Source organism: Lissotriton vulgaris, chromosome 3_1 (genome assembly GCF_964263255.1).
Source record: "Lissotriton vulgaris chromosome 3_1, aLisVul1.2, whole genome shotgun sequence".
NCBI lineage: Eukaryota > Metazoa > Chordata > Amphibia > Caudata > Salamandridae > Lissotriton > Lissotriton vulgaris.
This window is the reverse complement of record NC_141689.1, coordinates 2025937876-2025964008: the sequence shown is the minus strand read 5'-3', so window position 1 is coordinate 2025964008 and position 26133 is coordinate 2025937876. Positions and strand designations below refer to the sequence as shown.

General features: G+C 43.4%; 1 protein-coding gene across 4 annotated transcripts in view; it reads right to left on the bottom strand.

Annotated features, from left to right (window-relative positions):
• Positions 1 to 26133, bottom strand: part of CYP4V2 (cytochrome P450 family 4 subfamily V member 2) — a 176623-nt gene that overhangs the window by 110556 nt on the left and 39934 nt on the right. For all 4 annotated transcript variants that reach the window (XR_015309387.1, XR_015309388.1, XM_086962550.1 and 1 more), the window contains exon 2: positions 19285 to 19397. Coding sequence is in view for 2 of the 4 variants with exons in the window: in XM_086962550.1 (XP_086818676.1) it covers positions 19285 to 19397 (113 nt within the window). In the remaining 2 variants the exon portion in view is untranslated. The remainder of the gene's footprint in view (positions 1 to 19284; positions 19398 to 26133) is intronic.

Here is a 26133-nt window from a genome sequence, read left to right as displayed (position 1 = left end):
CTAGCCGTGGCCGAGCTTTTTATTAAATTAATGCCACGCACCCTCTTGACAAACATTTTCCCGTTCCCACAGACTGTAGTCGTCCACTTATTCTTCATCCTCTCCTCACTCTCTGCCATGCCGAACATTCTCTGCCCCTCGCCACTCTCCCCACAGGTTATCCTCTCTCCCTCATCCAACTCTATATAGCCCTTCTTGTCCTCATACTACGTATGTATTGCGTCATTTTTCCCTCATTCTCTACCACTGAATTATCACTTCCGCCTATTTTTCATTCCCTCAGGCGCTCTTCTCATCCCTTGCCCTCCTGCCTCCAGCTGCGCATAATCCCCTCTTCTTATCTTTCTATCCAGTTGTTCCTTTATCGTAGCAAAGGGTGCTACATACGTTTTGTTAACACTGTGCTCCTGTGCAATAATGAAACTCAGGATGCATGTTAGTTTAGGAGTGCACCACTCTCTGGGTGTAAGCAAAACAGTATTAAAAGACTATCTGAACTTCTGAGTGTCATATCAACTCGCATCAACAAAACCACCATGGGAGGAAGATCCTTCTCCTACCTGGCGGCTAAAACCTGGAACTCACTTCCCATTCACCTTCGCCTCACTCAGAACCACCTAGCATTCAGAAAGCAACTTAAAACCTGGATTTTCGACTTGTAATTCCCCACCCTTCTCCAAGCGCCTTGAGACCCTCTGGGTATGTAGCGCGCTATATAAATCAATTGAATTGAATTGAATTGAAGTAAGGGTCTGCAATGTTATCTTTGGCTGTCAGGTGATTAGAGGGTGTGAAAGAAAGTCTACCCGCATGCCAATGTGAAATCAGCAGAGTGTTTGTTTAAAAATAAGAATATATATGTGAATCACAGACAGGCGACACCCCAAATGAGTTTAAGATACACAGGCAGAGATAAGACTCTGTTATGTACATGGCTCCTTTGTGGTTTCATGGAAATCAAATACAAGAACAGCATTCAGGTAAGAGAAGAACTGTAAGATGTCGTTGCTGAGCAAGCTACTGAACTTTCTCGCTTAATATATCAGGAATGGAAATGAGGCATTGCATGTCATAGATGAACCTAACTTGAATGCATGGTTAGAATGAGCAGGAAGATGGGTACAGAGGTGCACTGAGGCAGCGAGTTTAAAATTGAAAACAGACTCTCGAGTATCTTAGACTAGATAACATAAACTCTGTTTTCCACTATTGTCTGTATAGGCTGTTGTCCCTTTTAAACAATGTCATTTGTAAATCAGGAAAAGGAATGGCCATCATATTGAATGCTGTCTTGAAAAAGGTCATATTATTGGTCATTATCAATAAATCTTAAAGGTTTTAACTTCACATCATTTTCTTTAAATGATCACTCCACTGCAAAAAAACGAATTGCCTTTTACAATGCCTATAGCTCCAACTCTGACAAATGCGAGACCTATTGCATTGCAAATGCTTGTGTTATCCTCTGTATATCAAACATAACAAGCCCTGAGATGCTCGCTGGGAGGTACCCGCAAATAGTGCAGCTGGTGCACTGGCACCGGTATCTAGAAAATGATAGCCCATTGCGCTCCGACTTTGGCAGGGTTTTACTGTCCACTCGGAGAATTTTTCGGGTGGTGATGCAATAGGCCCCATAAAACCTTTGCTACGCCACTGTGAGCTTGTTTAGAATTCTCGGTAAAACACTTGTGAGAGGCAAATGTGACTCTTTTTTAGTGCGTTTTTACTGTTCTTAAATTCTGCAATGTGAGTAGCTCACTGCGGGGAATGAGATTTTGATATCAATTTATGATCAATTTAATAACTTATCTCATTCGTCAATTTTGGATCGGTTTTTATCTGTCATTGAGTAAAAGACAAACCCCGCATAGGTTAGATAAACCCCATGAACTGACGCCACTCTGAAGAACCACTTACAACTGGTAAAGTTTTGTAAGTTTTATATAAAAGTCAAATTTAAATGCGAATACAATCCTCTCAGGATAAATCTCAAAAGTATACAAAAGAATACAAAATCAATTCGTGAATAAGCAAATTAAAGCATCGATGTGAAGTGGTTCCTTTGCGTCATCTACAGAAAAAGAAAATTAATCAAGTTAAATCTGTCCCTACTCTATACTAAGTGACATCCCTACTTCGCCAGTTCCTCAACCTAAAAAGGTGTCAGCAGTTTGACTCCCAAAGAAGTTCAAACTCTCTTAGCCTCTAAAGGTAACTTAAGTTTAAGAAGCAGTACCCTCTCTGCCTACCCATCCGCTGTCTAAGGGTCCTCGGCCTACTGCTCTCTTGCGCTCTGATCTCTCTCAGCGCATCTGCTCAAGTCATCTACTCTGAGCTCTCTATGATGGCCTCTGCTCGGAGCTGTTCGCTCTCGCCTTCGCTATCTTATCCCCGGGGTGCTGTCCCTAAAATACACAATCACAGTGTGGGTGGAACGCCCCTTCGACGCCCACCACGGACTTTCCCCGTGAGGTCATCTTCTAGCTTTTTCCTTGCTTCGTCTCTTTCGCCGTCCGTTAAGTTGACCTTCTTCTTTAGATGTCATCTTCGTCTTCTTGGTGGTGACTTCATCCGCTACTTTCAGATCATAAGTCAATAACCTTAGCAGAACTTTAAACTTTACGACTATGATTTTGACCCTTCTAGGTCCTGTGAATGGACTTCTCAAAACAACTCTCAAATTCTAAGCGCTTCTTATCACGTTTAGGCCATAAACTTTGTCCAGCGTTGTCACCTTAAATCTAGCAAGCTCTAGACTCCTTGGCTCGCACGTTCACATCAAAAACTATTCACGACTCCTGTGAGCCCACTAAATTACAAACAGCGGACTTCACTCCTGCTAACCCTTGGTCAGTCAGGTTAAAACCACAAATGACCTAAACTTTTCTAACATTCCTACAAGAAGCCTTCTACACAGTATAACCTTTAACACACATTTATATATAATCGCATTTAGCAATTCCCTTACGTATAAGTGAATATATTATACATAGAATACAAACTACATAGAGTATAACTTTATATTCTCATTTGTTACATCGCCGTATATGTTCTCTGCACATTTCTCCATGTTACATTTCACGCGGTTTCTCCATTTAAAGTTACACACGTACATGAACTCTACTTTGCACGTTCTACATTTCGTAAACATTTCTACACATTTCTACATTAGCCCACTACTTATGCTGTCTTCTAAATCTAATACATTTTCAAGAGTATATACAGTTACAATTCCTATATTACTTTTGACTACATCGGTCGATTATATGCTATAAGTATCAACTTCATGTTACGATATACATTTCATTTCTACGTTACACGATATGCTTGTAAATATGGCCTATACATAATTTTTATTCAAATTTGCGCTCTCTCAGTCCCCCCTTTGATGACTTCTAGGAGTCATCACTAAATGCAATTTGAATAACATCTTTACACAGAACTAGTTATAACATTCCCTCTTTTCATCGTTTCGAGAGCTCTTAAGCTTTGGTACTGTTGATCTTGTAACGCAGCTAATCTCCTTTCTTGCTCTCTCATGGATCTTTGTAACCGGTTCGACCTATACCATTTATACAATTTTACTAAACCTAACAATATAATTATGCAAATTAATACTATCAATACAGGTTTTAATATATACCACACAACGCTTTTACCAAGATTGGCAAACCAACTTCCAACCTTTCCTACTCCATGACCGACTTTTTCCCAAACGTTTATTTTTGATAAATCTTCGATTTCTTTATGAATCTGTGTAATGTTCTGTATGACTTTCTCAAGTGGTTTTGAATTATCAGGAATATAAGTACAACATTCCTGAACCTTCAAAGCCTTGCAAACTCCGCCTTCTTTTGCTAGCAGTACATCTAAAGCAAGTCGGTTCTGAAGAACCATTGCTCTAATCGACTGCATCTCGCCTTCTACTAACATTAATGACCTTGCAGTACTTGCAGACAATCTATCTACAACTATAGCTAGTCTCCTGATCTTAACATCGTTAAGTATTAAACCTAACATAGGAAACATCGCTCCAAATACATCTCCTACTACTTCTGCATCTCCTACTTCCCTTTTCGCTCTCGTCGAAGCCTTTCCTTCTATTATCGCTAAATCCTTTGCATGATATATTTTGGGGAAGACAATTGCCAAGTAACACGAACCATACCAATTGTCAGGCAGTTTTACATAGGCATTTCTTCCACACACAAAATATACATTCGGAATCGCTTGCATCCCTTTCATGAAATCTTTCGTATAGTACTCTAAACGAAAAGCATGTTCGCAATTCACTTCACCTACAAATACACTCTCATAATACGTCTTGCTTCGAGTTAAACATAACTTTCCTTTCTGCGTTCTATCCAATGCTATTGGACCATTGCTACCTTTCCTTTTATGCTCTTTCTCCTCTTCTGTCCAATCAGTTTTCCACTGTCCTGACATTTTTAGAATCTTCTGTCTTCTGTATCGGTCATCTACTTATCCTATGAACTTTTTCTCTACTTCTGACACTTTGCAAGTCAAATTATTTCTGCGTGCGTATGATGTATCTAGTGTATCCCAAGGAAGAAAGAACTTAGCTAGTCTATCCTCCTTTTTATAATAGTCCCACTTATTCATTTGTTTATAGTTCGGAACTTCAGGCAGTACCGAATCATAATTTGAAAAGTAGTACTCGAATCCTTCCCTACCATAAAATATACTAAGCAGTAAACTACATGTTATCCCGTACGTCAGTGGGAGATGATGATATCGGATGCCTTCGTCTACAGAAGCCGGCAATTGCATACAAACATAGCAATCTTTGGCCTCCATGGCATCGATATACTCGTACAACAGTTTAGCATATGCGTTTGACCTAAAGTTTCCCTGTGACTCGTCTACGTGTAATCTACGAGTTTCATCTGCCAGTAACGCCTTTTCACGTATTTCATTGCTCTCCTCATTCTTCTCCACAAGAGCAGGTCTCAAAGTCGTTACAGGCTTTACATCTGCTGTTTCTTTATCGCTTTCATGTCCTATTATGTATGATATTGTCACTACTGTAATTATGAGAAAAATTACTACTGCTATTAGTGTACCTACTATGCATCTAGCTTTTCGGTTTGGGTTGCCGTTCTCCATGTTATCAAAACAGCGTAGCTCCTTCTTTTGCGAAAAAGTTTTTCTTTTCAGTCTTGGTTTGCTTTATTTGCTTTCTCAGTCTGTAAAGTGCTCTTTATCAACAAAGTCTCTATTTCGCAACAATGTCTTTTTCTCTTTTAGCACAGACAACCCTAACCCTTCTCCGTCCTCTAAATGTAATCCCTAATTTTATTCTTCTTTCCACTCGGCGCTAGGTTATCTTCTTCTTTATAGCTTATATACAAAAGTTTTTTTTTTTATGCATCAACGATTATTCTCGCACCTGCAGCTTTCACAACAATTTCCAATAATTCAAAACGAATAACTTTTTCTTCTTCCTCTGGAATTTGATGACCAAAAGTCGGAAATTGTAATCTATTTAGCACTAGATCTTGAATTTGACTCAAATATGGGGGTATGGGAAGTGTGAAAGTCAGTAACCCCTCAGTCTTGAGTCCAGGCGTCAACATCCATATCTCTACTGCCACAAATGGATCGTGATCGATTACTTTCACTTTCTTCACTCTCCCAGATTTCTGTCCCCAAGACATCTGCCAGATAAGTCCACTCTGGGGTGGCGTACCTTCTGCAGGGCACACGTACCCTTCTCGATCTTCTTGGACTTTCAGTTCCTGAGTCTGTAGTTTCCTCTTCCTGATCCGATTCTTCAGCGATCGGGACAAGAGCTCTTTCTTGTTCTGCTTTTAAGCTTGGCCTTCTCCTTCTCTCCGGCCAACTAGCTTCGTCACTCCTTGTCCTCCCGCTCCTTGTTCTTGGACTTGTCTCTTGGTCACTCTCTGCTTGTTCGGTATCTGATTCGATCTCCCAATTACTCTCTTCTCCTGAGGCGACTTCGGTCTCACTGGTGTCCTGACCTTCGTCAACCTGTTCCGTCTCAGTCTCAGCCTCTTCGATCACCTCCACAGCTTGGCTTTCCCCCTCTATGGCTTCTCCGCTTTCCGCTGGATTCTCATCCGAGAGAGGAGCTGTTTCTTCTAGAGGTGTTGGCACTCTTCGGGTGTGTGAAGCATGTATCCAATTTGGCAAACCTCCACACTTTATTGCAGTATTCGTCACAAGTATGACTTGAAACGGTCCTCTCCAGCGCACGTCTAAGCAGTTCTTCCTGACGTGTTTTTTCACCAAAACCCAGTCCCCCGGACTCAGGTCATGGCACAAATCTTGTGCTGATGGAACCTCTGCAGCCTGGACCTGGAGGGACACAGAATTAACGGCATCAGATAGTCCCTTACAGTAGTCCAAGATCAAATCGTCTGTGATGTTCACTAGGGCTGCAGTCGGAACCGATGGCAATCTCATGGCTCTCCCCATTAGCACTTCATGAGGAGAGAGACCTGTTTTCCTATCTGGTGTGCTACGTATGCTCATAAGAACCACTGGAAGTGCGTCTGGCCAACTCAGGGATGTTGCTGAACAAACTTTGGCAAGTCTGGACTTAATTGTACTGTTGATTTGCTCTACAATCCCTGAAGCTTCTGGTCGATAGCTGCAATGTAACTTTTGATCGATACTCAAAGCTGAACATAGCATCTTCACTATTTCGCTGTTAAAATGAGTTCCTCTGTCCGATTCCAAAGAGGATGGCACCCCAAACCTCGGTATCAACTCTCTAAGTAACAATTTTGCTACTGTAAGTGTATCGCACCTACGTGTAGGGTAAGCCTCAACCCATCTAGAAAATATGCAAACAATCACTAAAACGTATCTGAGTCTATTGCATTTAGGCATTTCTACGAAGTCAAGCTGCATTCTATTGAAAGGCCCCCCAGACCTCCCAATATGACTCAATGTAACTGGTGTTCTCTTTCCTACGTTCAGCTGCTGACAGATCGCACATCGCTGACACACTGCTTCTGCCGCTATTCTAAACTTTGGATTGAACCACGTTTGTCTGAATACTCTCACCATAGCATCTCTACCTATGTGTGCTGATCCATGCAATTTCCTTGCCATTGGACTAACAAGTTCATTTGGTAAAACTGCTCTCCCATCTGCAGATATCCAGAAATTCATCTCACCTCTAGTACAACCCGCTGTTTCCCAACTCTTTTTCTCATCATCGGGTGCATTTTCTTGAACACTCTTTAGCTCATCCCACGTATCTACAGTATCCAACAACATTGTCAATTCAGTTCTTTCTTGGATTCCCCCCACTTTTACATCAGTGTGAGAATATCCCTGTTCTGCGCAATAACGCGCTACTTCATCCGCATAGCGGTTACCTTGTGACACAAAATCAACATTTTTTGTATGCGCAGCGCATTTGACAACTGCAATGGCTGCTGGACCTTGCAATGCCTCTAACAATAGTCTCACGAATTCTCCATTCCTAATGGGAGAACCCGAGGAGGTCATGTAACCTCTTTGAGACCATAACTGCCCATAGTCGTGAACTACCCCGAAACCATACTGGCTATCGGTGTATATGGTGACTCGAAGTTTGTCGCCTGCTAGACAAGCACGCGTCAAAGCAACAATTTCAGCTACCTGAGCGGAGTGTACTCCTTCCAGGCAAGCGGCTTCTATTACTCTCGTAATTGTGCAAACTGCATAAGCTGCTCTCAGCTGACCGATATCGTCTCTTACACAAGAAAATTTCATCGGGGTCAGTCAATGGCTCATCCACGATATCGGGTCTCGGTTTGGTGCATAGTTCAGTCACATCAAGGCAATCATGATCTGTACAAATTTCATCGTCGATCACATTTGGAAGTGGCATCAAAGTTGCAGGATTCAAGACGGAGCATCTTTTTAGGGTCACATTCTCGGCAGCCAGTATGACTTGCTCGTAGCGTGTGAGCCTGCTATTTGTCAGATGCTGAGTCTTAGTCCTGGTCATTAACAATTCTACAGAATGCGGTACGTACACCACTAACTGATGTCCCATTACCACGCTTTCAGAACGTTCAATGCTGACACCCGTTGCAGCTACGGATTTGAGACATCCGGGCAACGCTGCGGCTACTGGATCTAATGTAGCCGAAAAATACGCCACTGGCCTACGCGCATCTCCATGTATCTGAGCTAAAACTGCTAACGCGCATCCCTCTCTTTCGCAGCAGTAAAGCAAAAATGGTTTTGTGTAATCAGGCATTCCTAAAGCCGGGGCGCGACATAAGTCCTCCCTCAGCTGCAAAAACGCCATCAAACAATCTTTGTCCCATGGTACCGGATCACTTACTCCTTTGTGCGTCAGTTGTAATAAAGGTTTTGCCTTCAGTGAGAAGTTGGCTATCCACTGCCGACAATAACCGACCATGCCTAGAAACATCCTGACTTCTCTTTGTGTTGTAGGCGCGTTCATTTTCATGATCGCCTCTATTCTGTCTGGAGACACCTTCCGCCTTCCCTTTTCAATCCTATGGCCCAAGTATTGCACTTCAGTCTTACAATACTGCAATTTACTTGGAGACACCTTGTGTCCATTCTCGGCCAAGTGATTTAACAAGGTTATGGTGTCTACTCTGCAAGCTTCCTCAGTTTCTGACGCAACTAGGAGGTCGTCTATGTACTGGACTAGAACCGAATTCTTGGGCAGTACTAGGCTTTCAAGATTTCTTTTTAATAGCTGGTTAAAGATCGATGGGCTTTCTGTATACCCCTGAGGGATACAACACCATGTTAAAACGCGATCTTCCAGCTTAAAAGCGAAAAGATACTGACTCTCTTCATCTAAAGGAATCGAAAAGAAAGCCTGGCACAAATCTATCACGGTAAACCATTCAGCTTGGAACGGTATCTGAAATAATATCACTGATGGATTCGGTACCACTGGACAACATGAGACAACAATATTATTAATCTTTCGAAGATCCTGCACTATTCTGTACTTTCCACTAGGCTTCTGCAAACCCATAATCGGGGAGTTACATGGACTACCCACGATCTCCTTCAGTATTCCCTGTTTAATCATGGATTCGATCACAGGCTTTATTCCTGCAATCGTCTCTGGTGTCAACTTGTATTGTGGAGTTCTTGGATACTCAGCATTGGGTCTTACCAAGATCTTTACTGGTTCTACTCCTTTAATCAATCCTATTTCCTCTCCAGTAAAATCCCACACCTCAGCTGACACTTTCTCCCTCAAATCCTGTGGAAGCTCCTCCACTGTTAAGGTAGGATATAGTTCCACGCACTCCTGCGAGTTTACAACCTCAAAATCGGCATCCTCATCCTTGGTCTGCACTTCTACTCCTTCAGGTGTGCAATGTATTGTGCAATTAAATTTACACAACAGATCTCTTCCTAGCAAACACACAGGGCTAGAATCACAGATCACAAACTGATGTTCGTCACTGTAATTCCCTATCTTCACTGATACTGGTTCTGTCAAGGGATTCGTCATCCTCTTGTTTGCGACTCCTACCACCTGAATCGTCTCTCCCGATATTGGCAGACCTGGGACTACCGCTGATCTCAACGTGGATCGAGTGGCCCCCGTATCCACCAAAAAGGTTGTAGGACATCCAGCTACTTCAGCCTCTACGTATGGTCCTCTCTGATCTACTTCCAGGGCTGCACCTAAAGTACAGTCTTCTTCCCTATTCACTCGTTGCCCTGTAAGAGGATCAACGTAGTAGCATTCTTCTCCTCCTACAAACAATGGCATTTGTCTATAGGTTTTCCCTCCGGTTGTAATGCGAGGTGGTTGAGGAAACGGGGCTCGAGGAGTCTGAGTCCCCCCTTTGATAAACTTTCCCTTCGGGACTGCGGCTCCCTTAACCACGTTGTTCTGTACCTCTTCCTCCTCTTGTTCTAATTCCCCTGTTTCAACATTGTAAGGACACTCGCGTCGCCAATGTCCCACCTCATTACACTGATGGCACCTCGTTGTCTTTTTCAGTGTCGCAATATCCATTCTCGGTCTTGGTCTTTCCTCCTCATCTCTGCTCTGATTATTCTGTTTCTTTGCTTGCGTTCCTGTTCCCTGTTGCCGCTGTCCACCCTTTCCAGCTGCTTGCATTTGTACCAGCATTAGCTTTTCCTTGAGTTTCTTTGCCTTCGAATCTATTTCGTCGCTACAGTACCTGGCATACCTCAGAATCTCATCTAAAGGTTTGTTCTGCCAACAGATCAAATGCTGTTGTATCATCAGGCTTATGTCTGGTCTTAATCCTAGAACGAACTTCGACACAAACTGTCCTATGTCCTTAGGATCCATTACGTCTAACCCACTGTATTGTTTAAATGCTTTCAGTAACCTCTCATAGAACTCGTGAACCGTTTCTTTAGGCTCCTGAGTTGTTCGATCTATCTTAACCCAGTCTATGTCTTGCACTGGCACTTTCTCTTTTAGCCATGTTATTACTCTTTCGTATTTTTCCATGACTCTATCTGACGGACCATTTGTCCGGGTATCTCTCGGAGGCTCACAAGTAGGCCATTCAACATTAAGCTTGCATGCCGTCCACAAATCTCCAGGTACTACGATATCGAACAATGTGTTCAAATCGATCCACAGCACCTTAGAGATCTTCACGAACCTCTCTACCTGCTTGTACCACTCAACGGGGTTTTCTCTTAACTTGGGGAAGGAATTAGTGAATGCCGCTAAATCCCCCCTACTCCAAGGTACATGAACGTAGTTTCCGTTCGCGATTTCTCGCAAAGGAAAAGCTTCCATTCGCATTAGGTCTGTATCCTGGGACTTTACAATTGTACTTCTTCTGACAGATCCCCTTTTAGACCACTTTTCCTCCCATCTATCCAGATCTCTCCATATTCTAATACACATGACTAGTTCCCTTATGTGTACTCTTAGTCCAATCGTTCTACGTTCATCTAGATCTTGATCTGTGCAATTTAGCCTATGATTGGGCTGTAAAGCGTTAGTTCGTGACATGTCTATCATATACTTTTCCGCTAATTCAGATAGTTTTTCATGAGCTGCCCTTGCTTTCCGAGTAACATCTTTGGATAAGAACAATATTTCATCTGGTGCGTACAGCTCTAGCCTCTCTATTGCCACTGTGCCGTCTATTATTTCGTCCAAGTCTGATTTTAAACTCATTACATCAATCCGTCTTGCTTTTATTTCAGCTCTCAGTATGTCAGTCCTAGGTGGTTCGCTCATACCCCTCTCACCTCCACTATGCGCCCTACGCCTAAACACAGGTGAGTTATGAGGAGTTTTCCTTCCATCTCTTTGTTCCCACCTCTCTAGATCCCAAGCCTTTCCATCTTCCCGTGGGGTGTGGTGGAACATTACTCCATCCCCCATCCCTGCATTGCGCCTTTTTGGCTCGGTTTCTCCAGATACGAGATAGGATCCACCGTTCTGTTCTAAACCACTGTAACTCGCTTGCTGTCTGGTGTCACTCAATAAACGATAAGGTCCTTCATGGCCCTCCATGCTCCCGTGATCTCGATCGCGATCACCAGAAGTATGGCGAGACGTTTCGCGACTCCCTATATTCTCGTGACGTTGCTCGCGGTCACCGGATGCATGGCGAGACCCTTCACGACTCTCCATGTTCCCGTGATTCCAATGTTGCACCGTTTCACCCGGGGTATGGTGAGTGCATCTGAAAGTATTTAGATACTCCTGCGTCCTTCGTTCTCCCTCACTAAAGGTGACGCGAGGCACTTCGCCACACCCTGCACTCCTGTCATCACACATTTGCCTATTGCCACTGATAGTAGGACAATTATTCCCGCTGTTTTCCTGACTCCCTCTCTCCCACTCCGGGCTGCTTTCGCCAGCTCCACAATGAGAGAGGATCCGGTTATCCTGGTCTCTCCACTCTGTTCCTGTTTCTAAACTTTTATTCCGACTCTCTTCGGCAGTATCCCATTCTTTCAGGTATTCCCTTAATTCCTTGTGGGATTTCGGTTTTGGTCCCCTTAAGTCCATTGGCCCTCTTGGACCCCCCTGTTCTACCCAGGGACCTGTTACGGCATCTAATGGGGTACTCCGACTCATCGGTGCTAGTATCTGCCTCTGAGGATTGATCATGGTGTTCCTATTCTCCATCTCTGCCCTTTCCCTGTCCCATCGTGCCTGTTCCTCCGGCTGGACCCCTTCTGGGTTATAGATTGACACTATAGGGCCTATGGTAACAGGAACCTGTAAAGCATCTGGCATTTGGTACGACCTTGCATACTGCGTTTCTGGCACCTTCTGGACCACGACTCTTCCCACTACTCTCTGTTCGGAACTAGATTGAGGTATTTCCACATCTTTCTTGGTATCCCACTCTGTTACTGGGATCGATTTATATTCCCCCCATCTAGCTCCGTCCCCTTGTTGTAATATGGGACTTGCGGCCCCTCCGCTGTACGGAGGTGGTCTATCTGTTAATAGTCTCTCTATCAGATCCTCTTCCGTCTCGCTTTCCTCATCTTCCTCTAGAGGTTTCTTTTCTCCCGTAACTTCTAGCATCGGGTACAGTTTGTCTGCTTCTATCTTTTGTACCCTCCACTTCTTAGCTTCCTCATCCCATTTAGCATCCTGCACTGCCTTTACTGATCGTCTCACTCTTTCCTGGCGCCTCTTTACGCTCTTTTCGTGTGCTGCTCTAAACCATGCACTGAGGGCTTCAAACTGTGTTGGCCTCGGTAGAGGTCTTGTTGCAAGCATTACCGCTTTCAGTTCGTTCAACACGTCTAGCTTAAACGTTCCGAATCTCGGAAACGTCAGTTCCTTATTCCCTTCAGTTAGCTTGTTCCACTCGGAGATCCATAGTATCGAGTGTAAGCCTACATTTACTGCCATATGATAAGCTGGTGTGCCTTCGGGTGGAGCTTCTTCTCCGGCATATAAATTTCTTCTATTCCTCCTAAAGATTGCTCTTAAACTCTTAAAACACTTCATTTTCGTTAATCTATTATTTTCCTCTTTCACTTCCTTGTTTACGTCCCGATGACAAACCAACCAATCCCTACGCGGCTCTCGCTAAATCGGCCTATCCCAGCGCGACTCTACGCTGACCGACCAATCTCAGCGCGGCTCTTCGCTGACGTCTGACAAAGTAACCAATCTCAGCGCGGTTCTATGCTGACGTCACTCGTTTCCTCTGCAGCAGTTCTCCTCCGTTCTCAACTCGTCCCACGATTTCGCATGCGTTTTCATTCATACGCTGAAAAATGACTACTTCCGTCAAAGCGATCACTTTTCTCTGACTGTACGGCCACAGTCTAACTGTAATTGTCACCTCAACTGACAAAACGTCTTCCCTCTTACGGTCAGACGATCGCCTCAACTGATAGGTTACTTACACACAGTAAACGTACGACCAGCGTCCGTTACTCATACACTCACTCTTACGCTCCCCCTATCATCGGTCTGTCGGGCGATCAATGGTACCTCATGACCCCCTTTCAATGGTGAACAAATTACTCTAGGTGTTCGATACACCCGAACCACTCAAGCTCTCCTTGAACTTAAGATTTTATCCGGTTGCGCGCGCTCACAACCTTCCCTCAATCACACTACAGGCATTCAACTCCGCTTGACATTACAACACAAGTACAACATAAAATACCGCAATCTTACAACGCATGACCCTTATACTCACTCTCGACCGACTCTGCTGCTTTTCTCTCGACACACCGTCAGCACCGTCTTCGGCAGGGATTCGTCTTCTGGTCGTCGTTGACTAGGGACCTTGGGGTAAACTAAACCTGACCTAGGTTGTCTTCCTCAAGAAGATAACCATCTTTACTCTGCTACCAACTGCGGGGAATGAGATTTTGATATCAATTTATGATCAATTTAATAACTTATCTCATTCGTCAATTTTGGATCGGTTTTTATCTGTCATTGAGTAAAAGACAAACCCCGCATAGGTTAGATAAACCCCATGAACTGACGCCACTCTGAAGAACCACTTACAACTGGTAAAGTTTTGTAAGTTTTATATAAAAGTCAAATTTAAATGCGAATACAATCCTCTCAGGATAAATCTCAAAAGTATACAAAAGAATACAAAATCAATTTGTGAATCAGCAAATTAAAGCATCGATGTGAAGTGGTTCCTTTGCGTCATCTACAGAAAAAGAAAATTAATCAAGTTAAATCTGTCCCTACTCTATACTAAGTGACATCCCTACTTCGCCAGTTCCTACCCTAAAAAGGTGTCAGCAGTTTGACTCCCAAAGAAGTTCAAACTCTCTTAGCCTCTAAAGGTAACTTAAGTTTAAGAAGCAGTACCCTCTCTGCCTACCCATCCGCTGTCTAAGGGTCCTCGGCCTACTGCTCTCTTGCGCTCTGATCTCTCTCAGCGCATCTGCTCAAGTCATCTACTCTGAGCTCTCTATGATGGCCTCTGCTCGGAGCTGTTCGCTCTCGCCTTCGCTATCTTATCCCCGGGGTGCTGTCCCTAAAATACACAATCACAGTGTGGGTGGAACGCCCCTTCGACGCCCACCACGGACTTTCCCCGTGAGGTCATCTTCTAGCTTTTTCCTTGCTTCGTCTCTTTCGCCGTCCGTTAAGTTGACCTTCTTCTTTAGATGTCATCTTCGTCTTCTTGGTGGTGACTTCATCCGCTACTTTCAGATCATAAGTCAATAACCTTAGCAGAACTTTAAACTTTACGACTATGATTTTGACCCTTCTAGGTCCTGTGAATGGACTTCTCAAAACAACTCTCAAATTCTAAGCGCTTCTTATCACGTTTAGGCCATAAACTTTGTCCAGCGTTGTCACCTTAAATCTAGCAAGCTCTAGACTCCTTGGCTCGCACGTTCACATCAAAAACTATTCACGACTCCTGTGAGCCCACTAAATTACAAACAGCGGACTTCACTCCTGCTAACCCTTGGTCAGTCAGGTTAAAACCACAAATGACCTAAACTTTTCTAACATTCCTACAAGAAGCCTTCTACACAGTATAACCTTTAACACACATTTATATATAATCGCATTTAGCAATTCCCTTACGTATAAGTGAATATATTATACATAGAATACAAACTACATAGAGTATAACTTTATATTCTCATTTGTTACATCGCCGTATATGTTCTCTGCACATTTCTCCATGTTACATTTCACGCGGTTTCTCCATTTAAAGTTACACACGTACATGAACTCTACTTTGCACGTTCTACATTTCGTAAACATTTCTACACATTTCTACATTAGCCCACTACTTATGCTGTCTTCTAAATCTAATACATTTTCAAGAGTATATACAGTTACAATTCCTATATTACTTTTGACTACATCGGCCGATTATATGCTATAAGTATCAACTTCATGTTACGATATACATTTCATTTCTACATTACACGATATGCTTGTAAATATGGCCTATACATAATTTTTATTCAAATTTGCGCTCTCTCATCACCAAGTCCTCAACTTTCTTTGGGCATTTCGGTAGTTGTAGTCCATAGAGGTAGCGAGTCAGTAAATTCACAGGGGGGGGCGAGCAAAGGGCTCGCCTTGGGTATAAGAAAGAATCCGAACACGAATGAAGCCGGCAACTTATTTAGTATGGTATGTACATTGTGCAGCAAATGTAATGTATTATGATGACTCTTCAAACGTAAAGTGTGTTTAACATGTAGAGAGTTGTTTCTCTAGAGCATTTGATTGCATCACTGCACTGCGTGGCATTTAACACAAGAGATAGTTTCTAAACAAGGACTTTAAAACAGCCACGTCCTTCCCTGCCTTTTATAGTGCAATTAGTGAACCATCAGTTCTCACCTGTGTTTATTGCATAGGTTGGTACACACATGCTAACATTTTCGAAGAGGAGCGTACAAGATTGTACAACAATAATCTGCAATTCCCCCGCTGACTTATAATGAAGCAGTGGCAATTTCAAGCGTGAGATAACCAAAATAAAGCAGTGTTTTACTTCATATATCGGGAGTCTCCCGCCAGAAGCGTGTCCATTGGCATGTATTCTTTCGCTAGATGGAACAACCAAATTGTATTAAAGCTGGTCTGATTTCCTTCGGTACACACTCAGCTGATGTATTTCAAAGTGCTTTCGAATGGAATGATGAAGGAAAAGAAGTTGCATTGAAATAAGGTAATTGCCCAGAGGCAGACAATTTGGTGAGGCAAGGAAGCTGGGATAGGTCCCCAGTGTTCTGCTTGTGGAATTCAGCCACTAGATGGGCATCTTTTTCACATTTTACATTCAATTTTAATGCTTCAACTTTAATTTTCTGAGGAGGTACATCGGGTACTACTTATTAAATGCGCATTTCACGTTAAATCAAGCTTACAGTAGAACAACTTCCAAAAAAATGGAGATTGAGGTGAGGCGGTGGGTGACAAAAGCACTGTGATGCTGTGGCTGTAGCAAGAGGCTTGTCATTGTAGGTGACTGCACACAGCAGGTGATGAGTATCGTGATGCAGTCAAAAGTGTGAACTTTCAAGTCTCCTGCTGTGGACACTTCTGAGTGTCAGCCTTCTGTGAGTGTTCCCTGTGATTCTGTGTGTGACCTTGTGTTGAACGGCTCCTGATACGTCTTTAAGAGTGTCTCGGTGTTAAAGCTGTTAGGATCATTTTAATGTTGTCAATGACTTGTTTTTGTACCTTGTATTACATGTTCCAAAAGGTAGCCCTCTGTACATATGCGTTTTTTTCTCACTGTATCTTCAAAATCCTCCGTGTTAAAAAGGATCAGTGACACGAGTCCGTGTCGTTTAGTCAGTATCGTTTTTCTGTCTCTTACTCTGGCGTTCAGAGTAAGAGACAGAAAAACGATACGTACAGATACTGCAAGTTAAGGAATTGATTGAAAAATACATTGAAATATTGATTACAAGTGAGGATTTGGACAAAAATATACGCGCTGGAGACACATACAATAACCCTACCACTATATGATCAAGAACGTGTAGAGAAGGAAATTGACCCAAGTTTCTAAGGAATATTATTTGGATGGTCCGAGGGTAAAAAAAAGAGTATGTTTTCCTACTTTTGTTCTTATGTTTGTCTATGTTTGTGTGTGATAAGGCTACTCGACATCTGAAATTCTTCTATTCTACCAAGAGGGAATCCAGATGTGAACAGGTGACATTTTTCATATTGTTCACAATTATTTTTTATTCACTATTATATAAGCAGTAGCAATTAAGTTTATGGGTCCTGAAGAAGCGGCAGGTACCAATGTGGACCTTTAAATGTCCGCAGAAACATGTCGACCAGATAACCCAGTCAGTATTTATTTGTTGAAATCATCTGACATTTTTGCACTCAATTTGTTTTTATTGTTGGAAGTGCACGGCTCCAGAATAAAGGTATATTGCGTTCACTATCCAATTTTACTTCAGACACACCCCTTCTTTTATCACTATTCACTAATCACATTTGCACTGCTTTCAGTTACAAACAACATCTACCTATCACCCTATAAACCATCTCATCAATACCAACCATCTCCCAATAACACCCTGGAGTTGGTTAACTCGGACTACCTACTGTGAAGTAGACCACATGATGAATTGGGCGGTATAGGAACAGTAACTGATGGACACTTACTCACAATAGGTAAATGTCCTGTAGTTTGCTTACATCTGCAGCTTACACATAGCCATTTCCACACACATAGCTGTTTTACATGTTTAGACCCACAGTTATTCTTTGTGTTTTCTGTACACTCTTAGTCCCCAGCAATAATGTTTTTAAACAAAAAAAAAAAGAGTATAAATGCTACAATTATAATAACAACCATGAGAAAAAGAACACAAGGATACAGAACCAACTAGGTCTGTATAGAAGGCCCTCACTCACCAACCTGGTTGGTGACATGCTTCATCATTGGGCCCCACCGGGAGAGGCCGAATGCCTCCCCAGTGTGCTACAACGCCAGATTTATGGCGTAGCAGGTTTCGTGAAGTGGTAAGTGATGGTGATTTAAAATTAAAAATGTCTACATAGTATCAAAAAATTATTTATTGGTTGATCAATTAGACATATTAAAAACAATGTGCAGGAAGAGAGCCAAATAGATTGTTTGGCTGCTTCCTTTTACTTATAGCTAGGTCAACATGTTTCTGCTGTGTATGGTATAAATTTACCAGGCATTCGTCAGGACCATAAGTGATCTGTGTGCTTCATTAATAAGAAATGAATATATTGGGCTTAATGTTAGCACCAATTATGTTGCAATATAACAATGCACATACAGCATCATAATCGAGTTATTGTTTGGCATAGTGCAACATATCACACTGTTGCAGTTTCTAAGCTCTGTAAATAACAAATAATATAAGCAGCAGCAGTGTTTGCATTTTGTTGCATATACTTGCAATGATTTGTTGTGTGCTTATTAAGGTCACATTCTTGAGTTTCTAGTGGTACGAGTGATCTCGGACTAAACAGTTAACCACTACTGATATTGTTCTAAGCAGTCAAGCCCAGACCTATTGGCTTTGCCAGTGCTTGTTTTACTGGGAAGCCGATATATCCCTATCTGCTCCATCACTGTGTTCAGCCCTTAGCTTGAGGCATTTGGCGCTCCCCGTTTGTTTGTCAGTCCAACGGTCCGGAGCTGAAAAATGAACAGTTTCAGACCCACGAGATAAAAGCAGAAAAGTACAAACTGCAGGCAAACAGTTTGCACATTAATATGTCTCAGACAGAGCTTCGTTTGAAAGAAAGTGGATCTGGACACGGGCATCATTAAATCTCTCTCAATAGCGGGCTGCCTGTCAGTGCTCTCTCTATAGCTGTCTCAACAATACATGTACAATGTTATTGACAGTCCAAGGCCCAATCTACAGTGTCACTTACACTGTACGTGACAGAAGGTCTCCAGTCTCGGCAATTACCTGTGAGTCATAATCCTTAACCTCGCCTGCCTGATCTACTTTAGGAAAAACTAATTGTAAATAAAAATGTTCAGCTCAAACTAAAAATTGTGTTCACGAATAAGAACAATTGCCTAAAACCTCAATACATAAGATATGCCCCTATATCCATACAAAACTTCAAAAATGTTTGTAAAGGCACTATACATATAGCAAATATCTTTAGTTTCTAGCCATGAGAACTTGAATATAGTCATTTTGCAGCGTGGATAAATATTTTTTAGACTGAATGGTTCTGCATCTAAAGAATTCATTGGTAGGAGGCAAGTAACGTTTTATACAAACAATACACTTATTAATCATGGAACAACTTTTACTAAACATTACACATTTACAGGTGTTAGCCCTTACCTCAACATTGTGTGCATGAAAAAGGATTATAAAAGGGAGTGGCCCTATCCAAATCTTCATCAGTGGTTCCTTTCGAAATTCCTCTGTAAACTCCACGATTTGGAGAAAGAACTCTAAAAATAAAATAAAACATTTTTCTCTTATTAAAAGGTAACAATCTTGACATAAACAGGTTTTTCCCTAGGTCTTGCATATACCCAAATATTGCATAGATAGTCCTATATTATGAGTGGCGGTATTCGACCCAGAGTAATAATTCTACGTAGAATCCTGCCATTCACAATTGTGAGTAGACCGATGTTTCCAGGTTCGAAATCCTGGGTTTGCAAACTCTGTTAGCAAATATTTCTAGGCCTAGAGGCACCGGAGCCAGTTTCATAGAAGCGCCAATGGTGGCCGGCATGATTTGTGGGTGGCCGGGCTGTTGCAGGCGAGTGAAGGGGTTGTGGGGAACAGCGGGCGGGGGGCATACGAGAAAATAAAATAAAAAATAACACCTTGCCGCACCGGTCCCGCGTCTCTGCTCCTGCTCTCCGAGGTACAGGAAGCCCAAAAAGTCTCCCCACACGAATCACAACACTGCAATGCAGCGTTATGATTGGTTTTGAGCGTCTTGGTTCAACGTTCAACCAGGGAATGGTGGCCTGGGCTTGTTCTCCAAGCAGGCTGCAATGCAGGCTAAAAAGAGAACGGGGAAGTGTGCATGGCTGGTTTGGGCGGCCTGAGAGGGCCGACCAAACAGTCATTGCGCACTTAGGACTGGGCACACTACTCCTGCCCTGCTCCTTTTGTACCGCTTTGTTCGCCATAAGTTGGCAGGGTGTGCTCAGACTTGAGTCCCTTGCTCACTTTGCCACTGGATTCAAGCAAGCCTGGCTGAAGACAGCTGTAATGCCAGAAGCCGGTCCTAGGAAACTTGTTTCCGGTCCAGGGAAGGCATGGCTTGGCAGTTCGGGCTGGACTGTTCCCATGAGGCACAGGGTCAGACTGATTTGCATATGGCCATGTCTGAACTGGGGTGGCAGAGTGGGCTAAAGAACGGTGATGGATTAAACCCAGATCTGTTGACTGGGTGTGAGTGTTTGATTGGTTCAGATGCTCCGTCCATCACCACCCCCTTTTTTACCGCTTTGTTTGCCATAAGTTGGCAGGGTATGCTCAAACGTGAGTCCCTTGCTCACTTTGCCACTGGATTCAAGCAAGCCTGGCTGAAGACGGCTGTAATGCCAGAAACCGGTCCTAGGAAGTTTGTTTCCGGTCAGGGAAGGCATGGCTTGGCAGTTCGGGCTGGACTGTTCCCATGAGGCACAAAGTCAGACTGATTTGCATATGGCCATGTCTGAACTGGGGTGGCAGAGTGGGCAAAAGAACGGTGATGGATTAAACCCAGATCTGTTGACTGGGTGTGAGTGTTTGATTGGTTCAGATGCTCCGTCCATCACCACCCCCTTTTGTATTGCTTTGTTCGCCATAAGTTGGCAGGGTATGCTCAAACGTGAGTCCCTTGCTCACTTTGCCACTGGATTCAAGCAAGCCTGGCTGAAGACGGCTGTAATGCCAGAAACCGGTCCTAGGAAGTTTGTTTCCGGTCCAGGGAAGGCATGGCTTGGCAGTCGGGTGGACTGTTCCCATGAGGCACAGGGTCAGACTGATTTGCATATGGCCATGTCTGAACTGGGGTGGCAGAGTGGGCTAAAGAACGGTGATGGATTAAACCCAGATCTGTTGACTGGGTGTGAGTGTTTGATTGGTTCAGATGCTCCGTCCATCACCACCCCCCTTTTGTACCACCACCCCATTTTGTACTGCTCCAAGAGCAGAGCAGCACAGCCCGCCCGCTCGCAAAGCAACAGGAAACTTAAAAGGATAAGGACTCAAAGTTATTATCATTTTATGTTTGCTTTGCAGTTCACTGCTTAAAAGCAGTGGGGCTACACTCCTCCACCATAGTGGAGTAGCCGCCCCTGAGAAGCGCACCCAGTGAAGCACATCAGGATTATACACCCTGTCCCCGGTCTGTCCCCTTTAGCATCATTATGGGGTCAATCAATGCTGCCCCCAAGCTGGCCCTTCCTCCTCCTATGCATTCCTGTGACCTGTCTCCACCTCCCATCGCCCAGAGCACAACACGAGGGGTGAAGACAGTGAACCCTTTCCCCATCCTCTGTTTTCTGCCTTACACCACAACCCTCACCCGCCCTCCTGCTGATATCTTTCACCTGCTCTGAGTAGACAGAAAATGTCAGATGTATTCCTGGGTCCATGCTGTTATGAGCCATTCAAGGGGCAAACTAGCTGACATTGGCTCCCTATTATTTCTGCACCAAATTCTGACAAAATCGTAATAACAGCCAGAGTCAGTTAGTATAACCAAAATGGTTTGAATAAATATAGAAAATGCATCACACATAGCAGGCAATTTCACTCTACAACCCAACACCAATCAACTTTAGTAGTGCAAATTACAAAAAGGCAACTTTTTGTTTATCTTTCTCAATCTGGTGTAACAACAACTCTCAGTGCTGTCTCGTCCTGAGATATCATACAACAGTACTATTTCGACCAGGTTTTCCTTGTCTACAAAATGTCACTTCTCTCCTGGATTCTTTTTTTCACACTTGATCTTACTCAGAGAGTTAGCCAGCCCACATAAATTGCTATTAATACTCCGGGTCCCATTTTCAACTCATTTGATAATAATGTGTACCAAATTAAATATTTTTTGTTGTGTAATCTCATTCTGTTCCCTGTCTGATACTGCTAGCTTTACAATGCTAAACAGAAGTAAACAACCCGCACATCTCGCGTAAAGCATGCATTTTCAAATTCATCTTCCATATTTGGCCTAATTAACTTCCCTAATGTTCCATAGCAGATGGTGCCTAAAATGCACCTAGAGCTTGGAAGTTTAAATGTCATGAATGCTGCAGTGCGTATTAACACCATCCACATATACAACAACATATGTGTATGCCAGGAGGATGACTGGACTGCAGTTTAAAGGCACAGCAGTAACACATAACAAGGAAAGTGCATCCACCATGTAGGAAAACACATTCTTCTATAGTAATGTCACCCCAAAAGTCCACCTTGTAAACTCAGAAGGTAGATGACTAGCATATAAAAAAGTGACATACTATGTAGTTAAAATATGCCTTCACAGCACCAGAGGCTTAAAAGCTATTTCACGGTGCAGATACCGTTACATTTTTCAAAGGGCAGGACTAGGTGCGATTATATTATTTAATTTTATATTTCAGTTTGAGAAATGCTATCAACATTCTTCAAAGTTATTTCCTACTTATATTTAGAAATCTGATTTACTGGTGGAATTAGATTTTTGATAACTTGCATGGAAAAGGAACTTTATAAAAATGTACTCCACCATTTTGTGATAGTAAGTATTATGAGGTGTTGCGCTTTGAAGATCTTGTTGTGCTGGTGTGTGTGATATATTTTGCTTTAGAGGAGTAGTAAAAAGGGGTGTTGATGTATATGTTTTATGCAATGGATTTGGTTGTATAGTATTGTTTGTGAGAGGAGGTTGTGACATAGAGGGGGTGGTGATGTGTTTATGAGTAAAGTGTATGTTGTGTGTAGGAGGGAATTAAGTAGAGGTGAGAGTGGTTTGTTAAAGGAGTTACAAAGTGTGGTGGGGTGCAGTGTGTGTGTTGTGCGTTAGTGTTATTATGGTAGAAGGGAGAGGAGGGTGTGTGTTGGACAACTGATGGAAGGATGATTATATGTTTGTTAGTGATAAAAGGTGGTCTGTTAGGTGTAATTACAGCAGGGAGAGGGTGTCTGAATGGGATGTAGTTATGTATGGTGTTGATTGGCGTTGTGCTAGTGATGAGTGTAATGGTTAGTGGTATAGGATAGAGTTGTGTACTGCTTGTAGGTGATGGTGGATATGTGTGGTAGATGGGATAGTAGGGTGTGTAGATGTGGTTTGATTGGGTTTGTGATACATGCTGGTACATTGATCTGTGCATAGTGTTGTGCGTGGTGTACCTTTTGGTGTGAGTGTGTTGCTCTGTTTGTGGATGAGGATGGTGTGGGCTGGGTTTTGCTGAGTGAGAAAATGGGCAGCTTTTCTGGCCCTAGTCCCGACCAGTCTTGAACAGGCTCAAACAGGTAACTGCCCTTGTCCTCTCTGCCCTTAACAGGCTCAAACAGGTAACTGCCCTTGTCCTCTCTGCCCTTAACAGGCTCAAACAGGCAACTGCCCTTGTCCTCTCTGCCCTTACAGGCTCAAACACGCAACTGCCCTTTTCCTCTCTGCCCTTAGCCTCGACGCCCGGGCTGAGACGCCCTAAGAAGCATGGCCTTTCATAGCCCTAGTAATCAAGTGACCCCTTCAGCCAATGGTAAACCTAGCCCTAACACTATCCAATCACAACACTAGCCCTAAAATCTAGAGCCAATAGGAGACCAGGACCTTACAGCCAATCTTAGCCCTAGTCCGAGCACCCAATCAGTTCAAAAACCCTGATCTCTACGTCCAATAAAGGCCCTAGCCCTACCAGTAGTCCCAACCAAGTACAAGCAACCAATGTCAAAGGTAGACCTAGTCCCTACTTCCAATACAAAGCCTAACCCTACTCTTGGTCCCAAAACTAGTCGAGCAGCCAATCACACCAGAAGCCCTAGTCACTATTTCCAATTAAAGGTCTAACCCTAGCCCTAGTCCCACCCTACTCCCAACAACCAATAACATAGGAAGCCCTGGTCGCTACTTTCAATAGAAATCCTAACCCTAGCCCTAGTCACAACCCTACAATGATTGAATCACAGACCCAGAAACCAATAAGAACCCTCAAATACCCAACCAATGAGGACATTAACCCTAATCCAATAGAAACACAAGATACAACCACCAATCAGTGTACCAACCACTAGCAGACCATATAATGTCACAGACACCTCAGACAAGGTTTGCTGGCCAGGGAGTTGGAAGCTGCTTTTCCTGTTCAGAATCTCCTAGGAGACAGACAGGCTCAATCCACACTTTGGAGTACTGCAGGTAAAGGCCTCCATAACTTGAAATCTAACAATACTTTTTGAATAAAACTTTACTCCCCCTGCTGGCCCAAAAACAAAGTGCACAGGCCCTAGTAAACATAGTTTAAACAGCTCACTGAATCACCCTCTGATGTAGAATATCCCTGTTGCTGGGGGGGAATGGGGGGCTGGTTTCACTGGCTAATGAACACAAAATGGTGGCTGGGGGTGCACTGTTTTAACATACAGGTCTTATCACAGAGCAAAGGAGAAATTTGGAGGGAAAACAGATTTGTTACCAAGGAATGAGAGGGATAAACTACAGAGGTTGGACTTCAAATCCCACAATTCAACACGTCATATGGGAGCAATCTTGGGCAGGAAAAACCACACGTTTAAAACACAAAACAGGTGATAAAATAGGCAATCACAGGCAGGTCAAAACTACAATTTTAAACTGTAATAACCACAGGCAAAGTCAGTAATCACAGAAAGGGAAAATCGTTTTTTAAACAACTTTTGTTTTGGGAAGAGACAGCACTAGTCTGTCTCCTTACCACTTCCTTGACTCTGCTCACTGCAGTCTGGGGCACATGTGGGCTGCAACTCACAGGATGGAGGAGAATGATTTGGGGTGCACCCAGCAAGGCCTTAAGGGGCCTGGGCAGATGTGAGAGGAAGGCTCAGACTTGCCTGGTAGCTGAATAGAAAATGGTCTGCTGGCGTGGGGGCTGGGGAGCTACTTTTCCTGTTCGGAATCTCCTAGGAGACAGACAGGCTCAATCCACACTTTGGACTACTGCAGGTAAAGGCCTCACTAACTTGAAATCTAACAATACTGTTTGAATAAAAACGTTACGCCCTCTTGAAGGACTGGGTTCTTTGGACCCAGCGGTGCCAGGGCACAACACCTGAAACCTTCGTGGGTAACCTGCTCCGGCGTACAAGTCACAGAGACACGGGACACTTCCTTCGGCGTCAAAGAGTCAAAGTTTATTTACTGCAGGGAACACAGAAGTCACAGGAAGTACATCGAGTGTAGTTCGGGGAGACTGCTTCAAATTGTATTTGTGGATCGCTCCTTTTATACAGTTTCTACCCATAGGATAACATGATACACAATAGTTTACAACCTGGTTCCCACAAGTCGCTCTCAGAGGGGTCGCTTAGATCACTTTGAAACACACAAGATCCGGAACATAAGTGCGGAAACATTTGGCGGTTCCCAACTGTAAAAACCCATCTTCCCACCATTAGCAAATTCCAATCAGTAGTAAAAGTAGATCGAAACAGGAACGAAGACAGGTGCAGAGGAAGACGGAGACAGTGGGGAGATCGGAAAGGGTGTAAAAGGGGAGTGTCGAGAAGCACGAGATACAGGCATCAAAGGGACGTGCCTAATGAGATGCACGGCTGAGACAATAAGCCCGTGCGGCAAGATGAGCCTCGAGCGGCGCCATCTGCCTTACAGTAGCATCCCCCTCGTCATAAAGACACTTTCAAAGAACATGTGTCTTCCGCAAATATCTTGGGAGTCCCAGGGTCGCGAAGCGGACAGCGTCCGTTCGCTGGCTACTTGAGGGCAAGAGACAAAATGGATGCCGTATCTAAGATGGAACCCGTGGGTACAGATGACAAACCCACATAACAAACGAACGGTTTAAGTTAGCACAGCGAAACTGCGCACACTTGCTAAACTCGTCATTTGCGGTTCATAGATACTAGACTCGACCATATTCGTGTGAGTCAAAAACACCACTTACAATTGTCACGGAACCTCAGACGCTCCTTTTGCCCTCATGTAGGCAAGCACTAGTCGGAATCATACTCGATATTCATCAGACCATC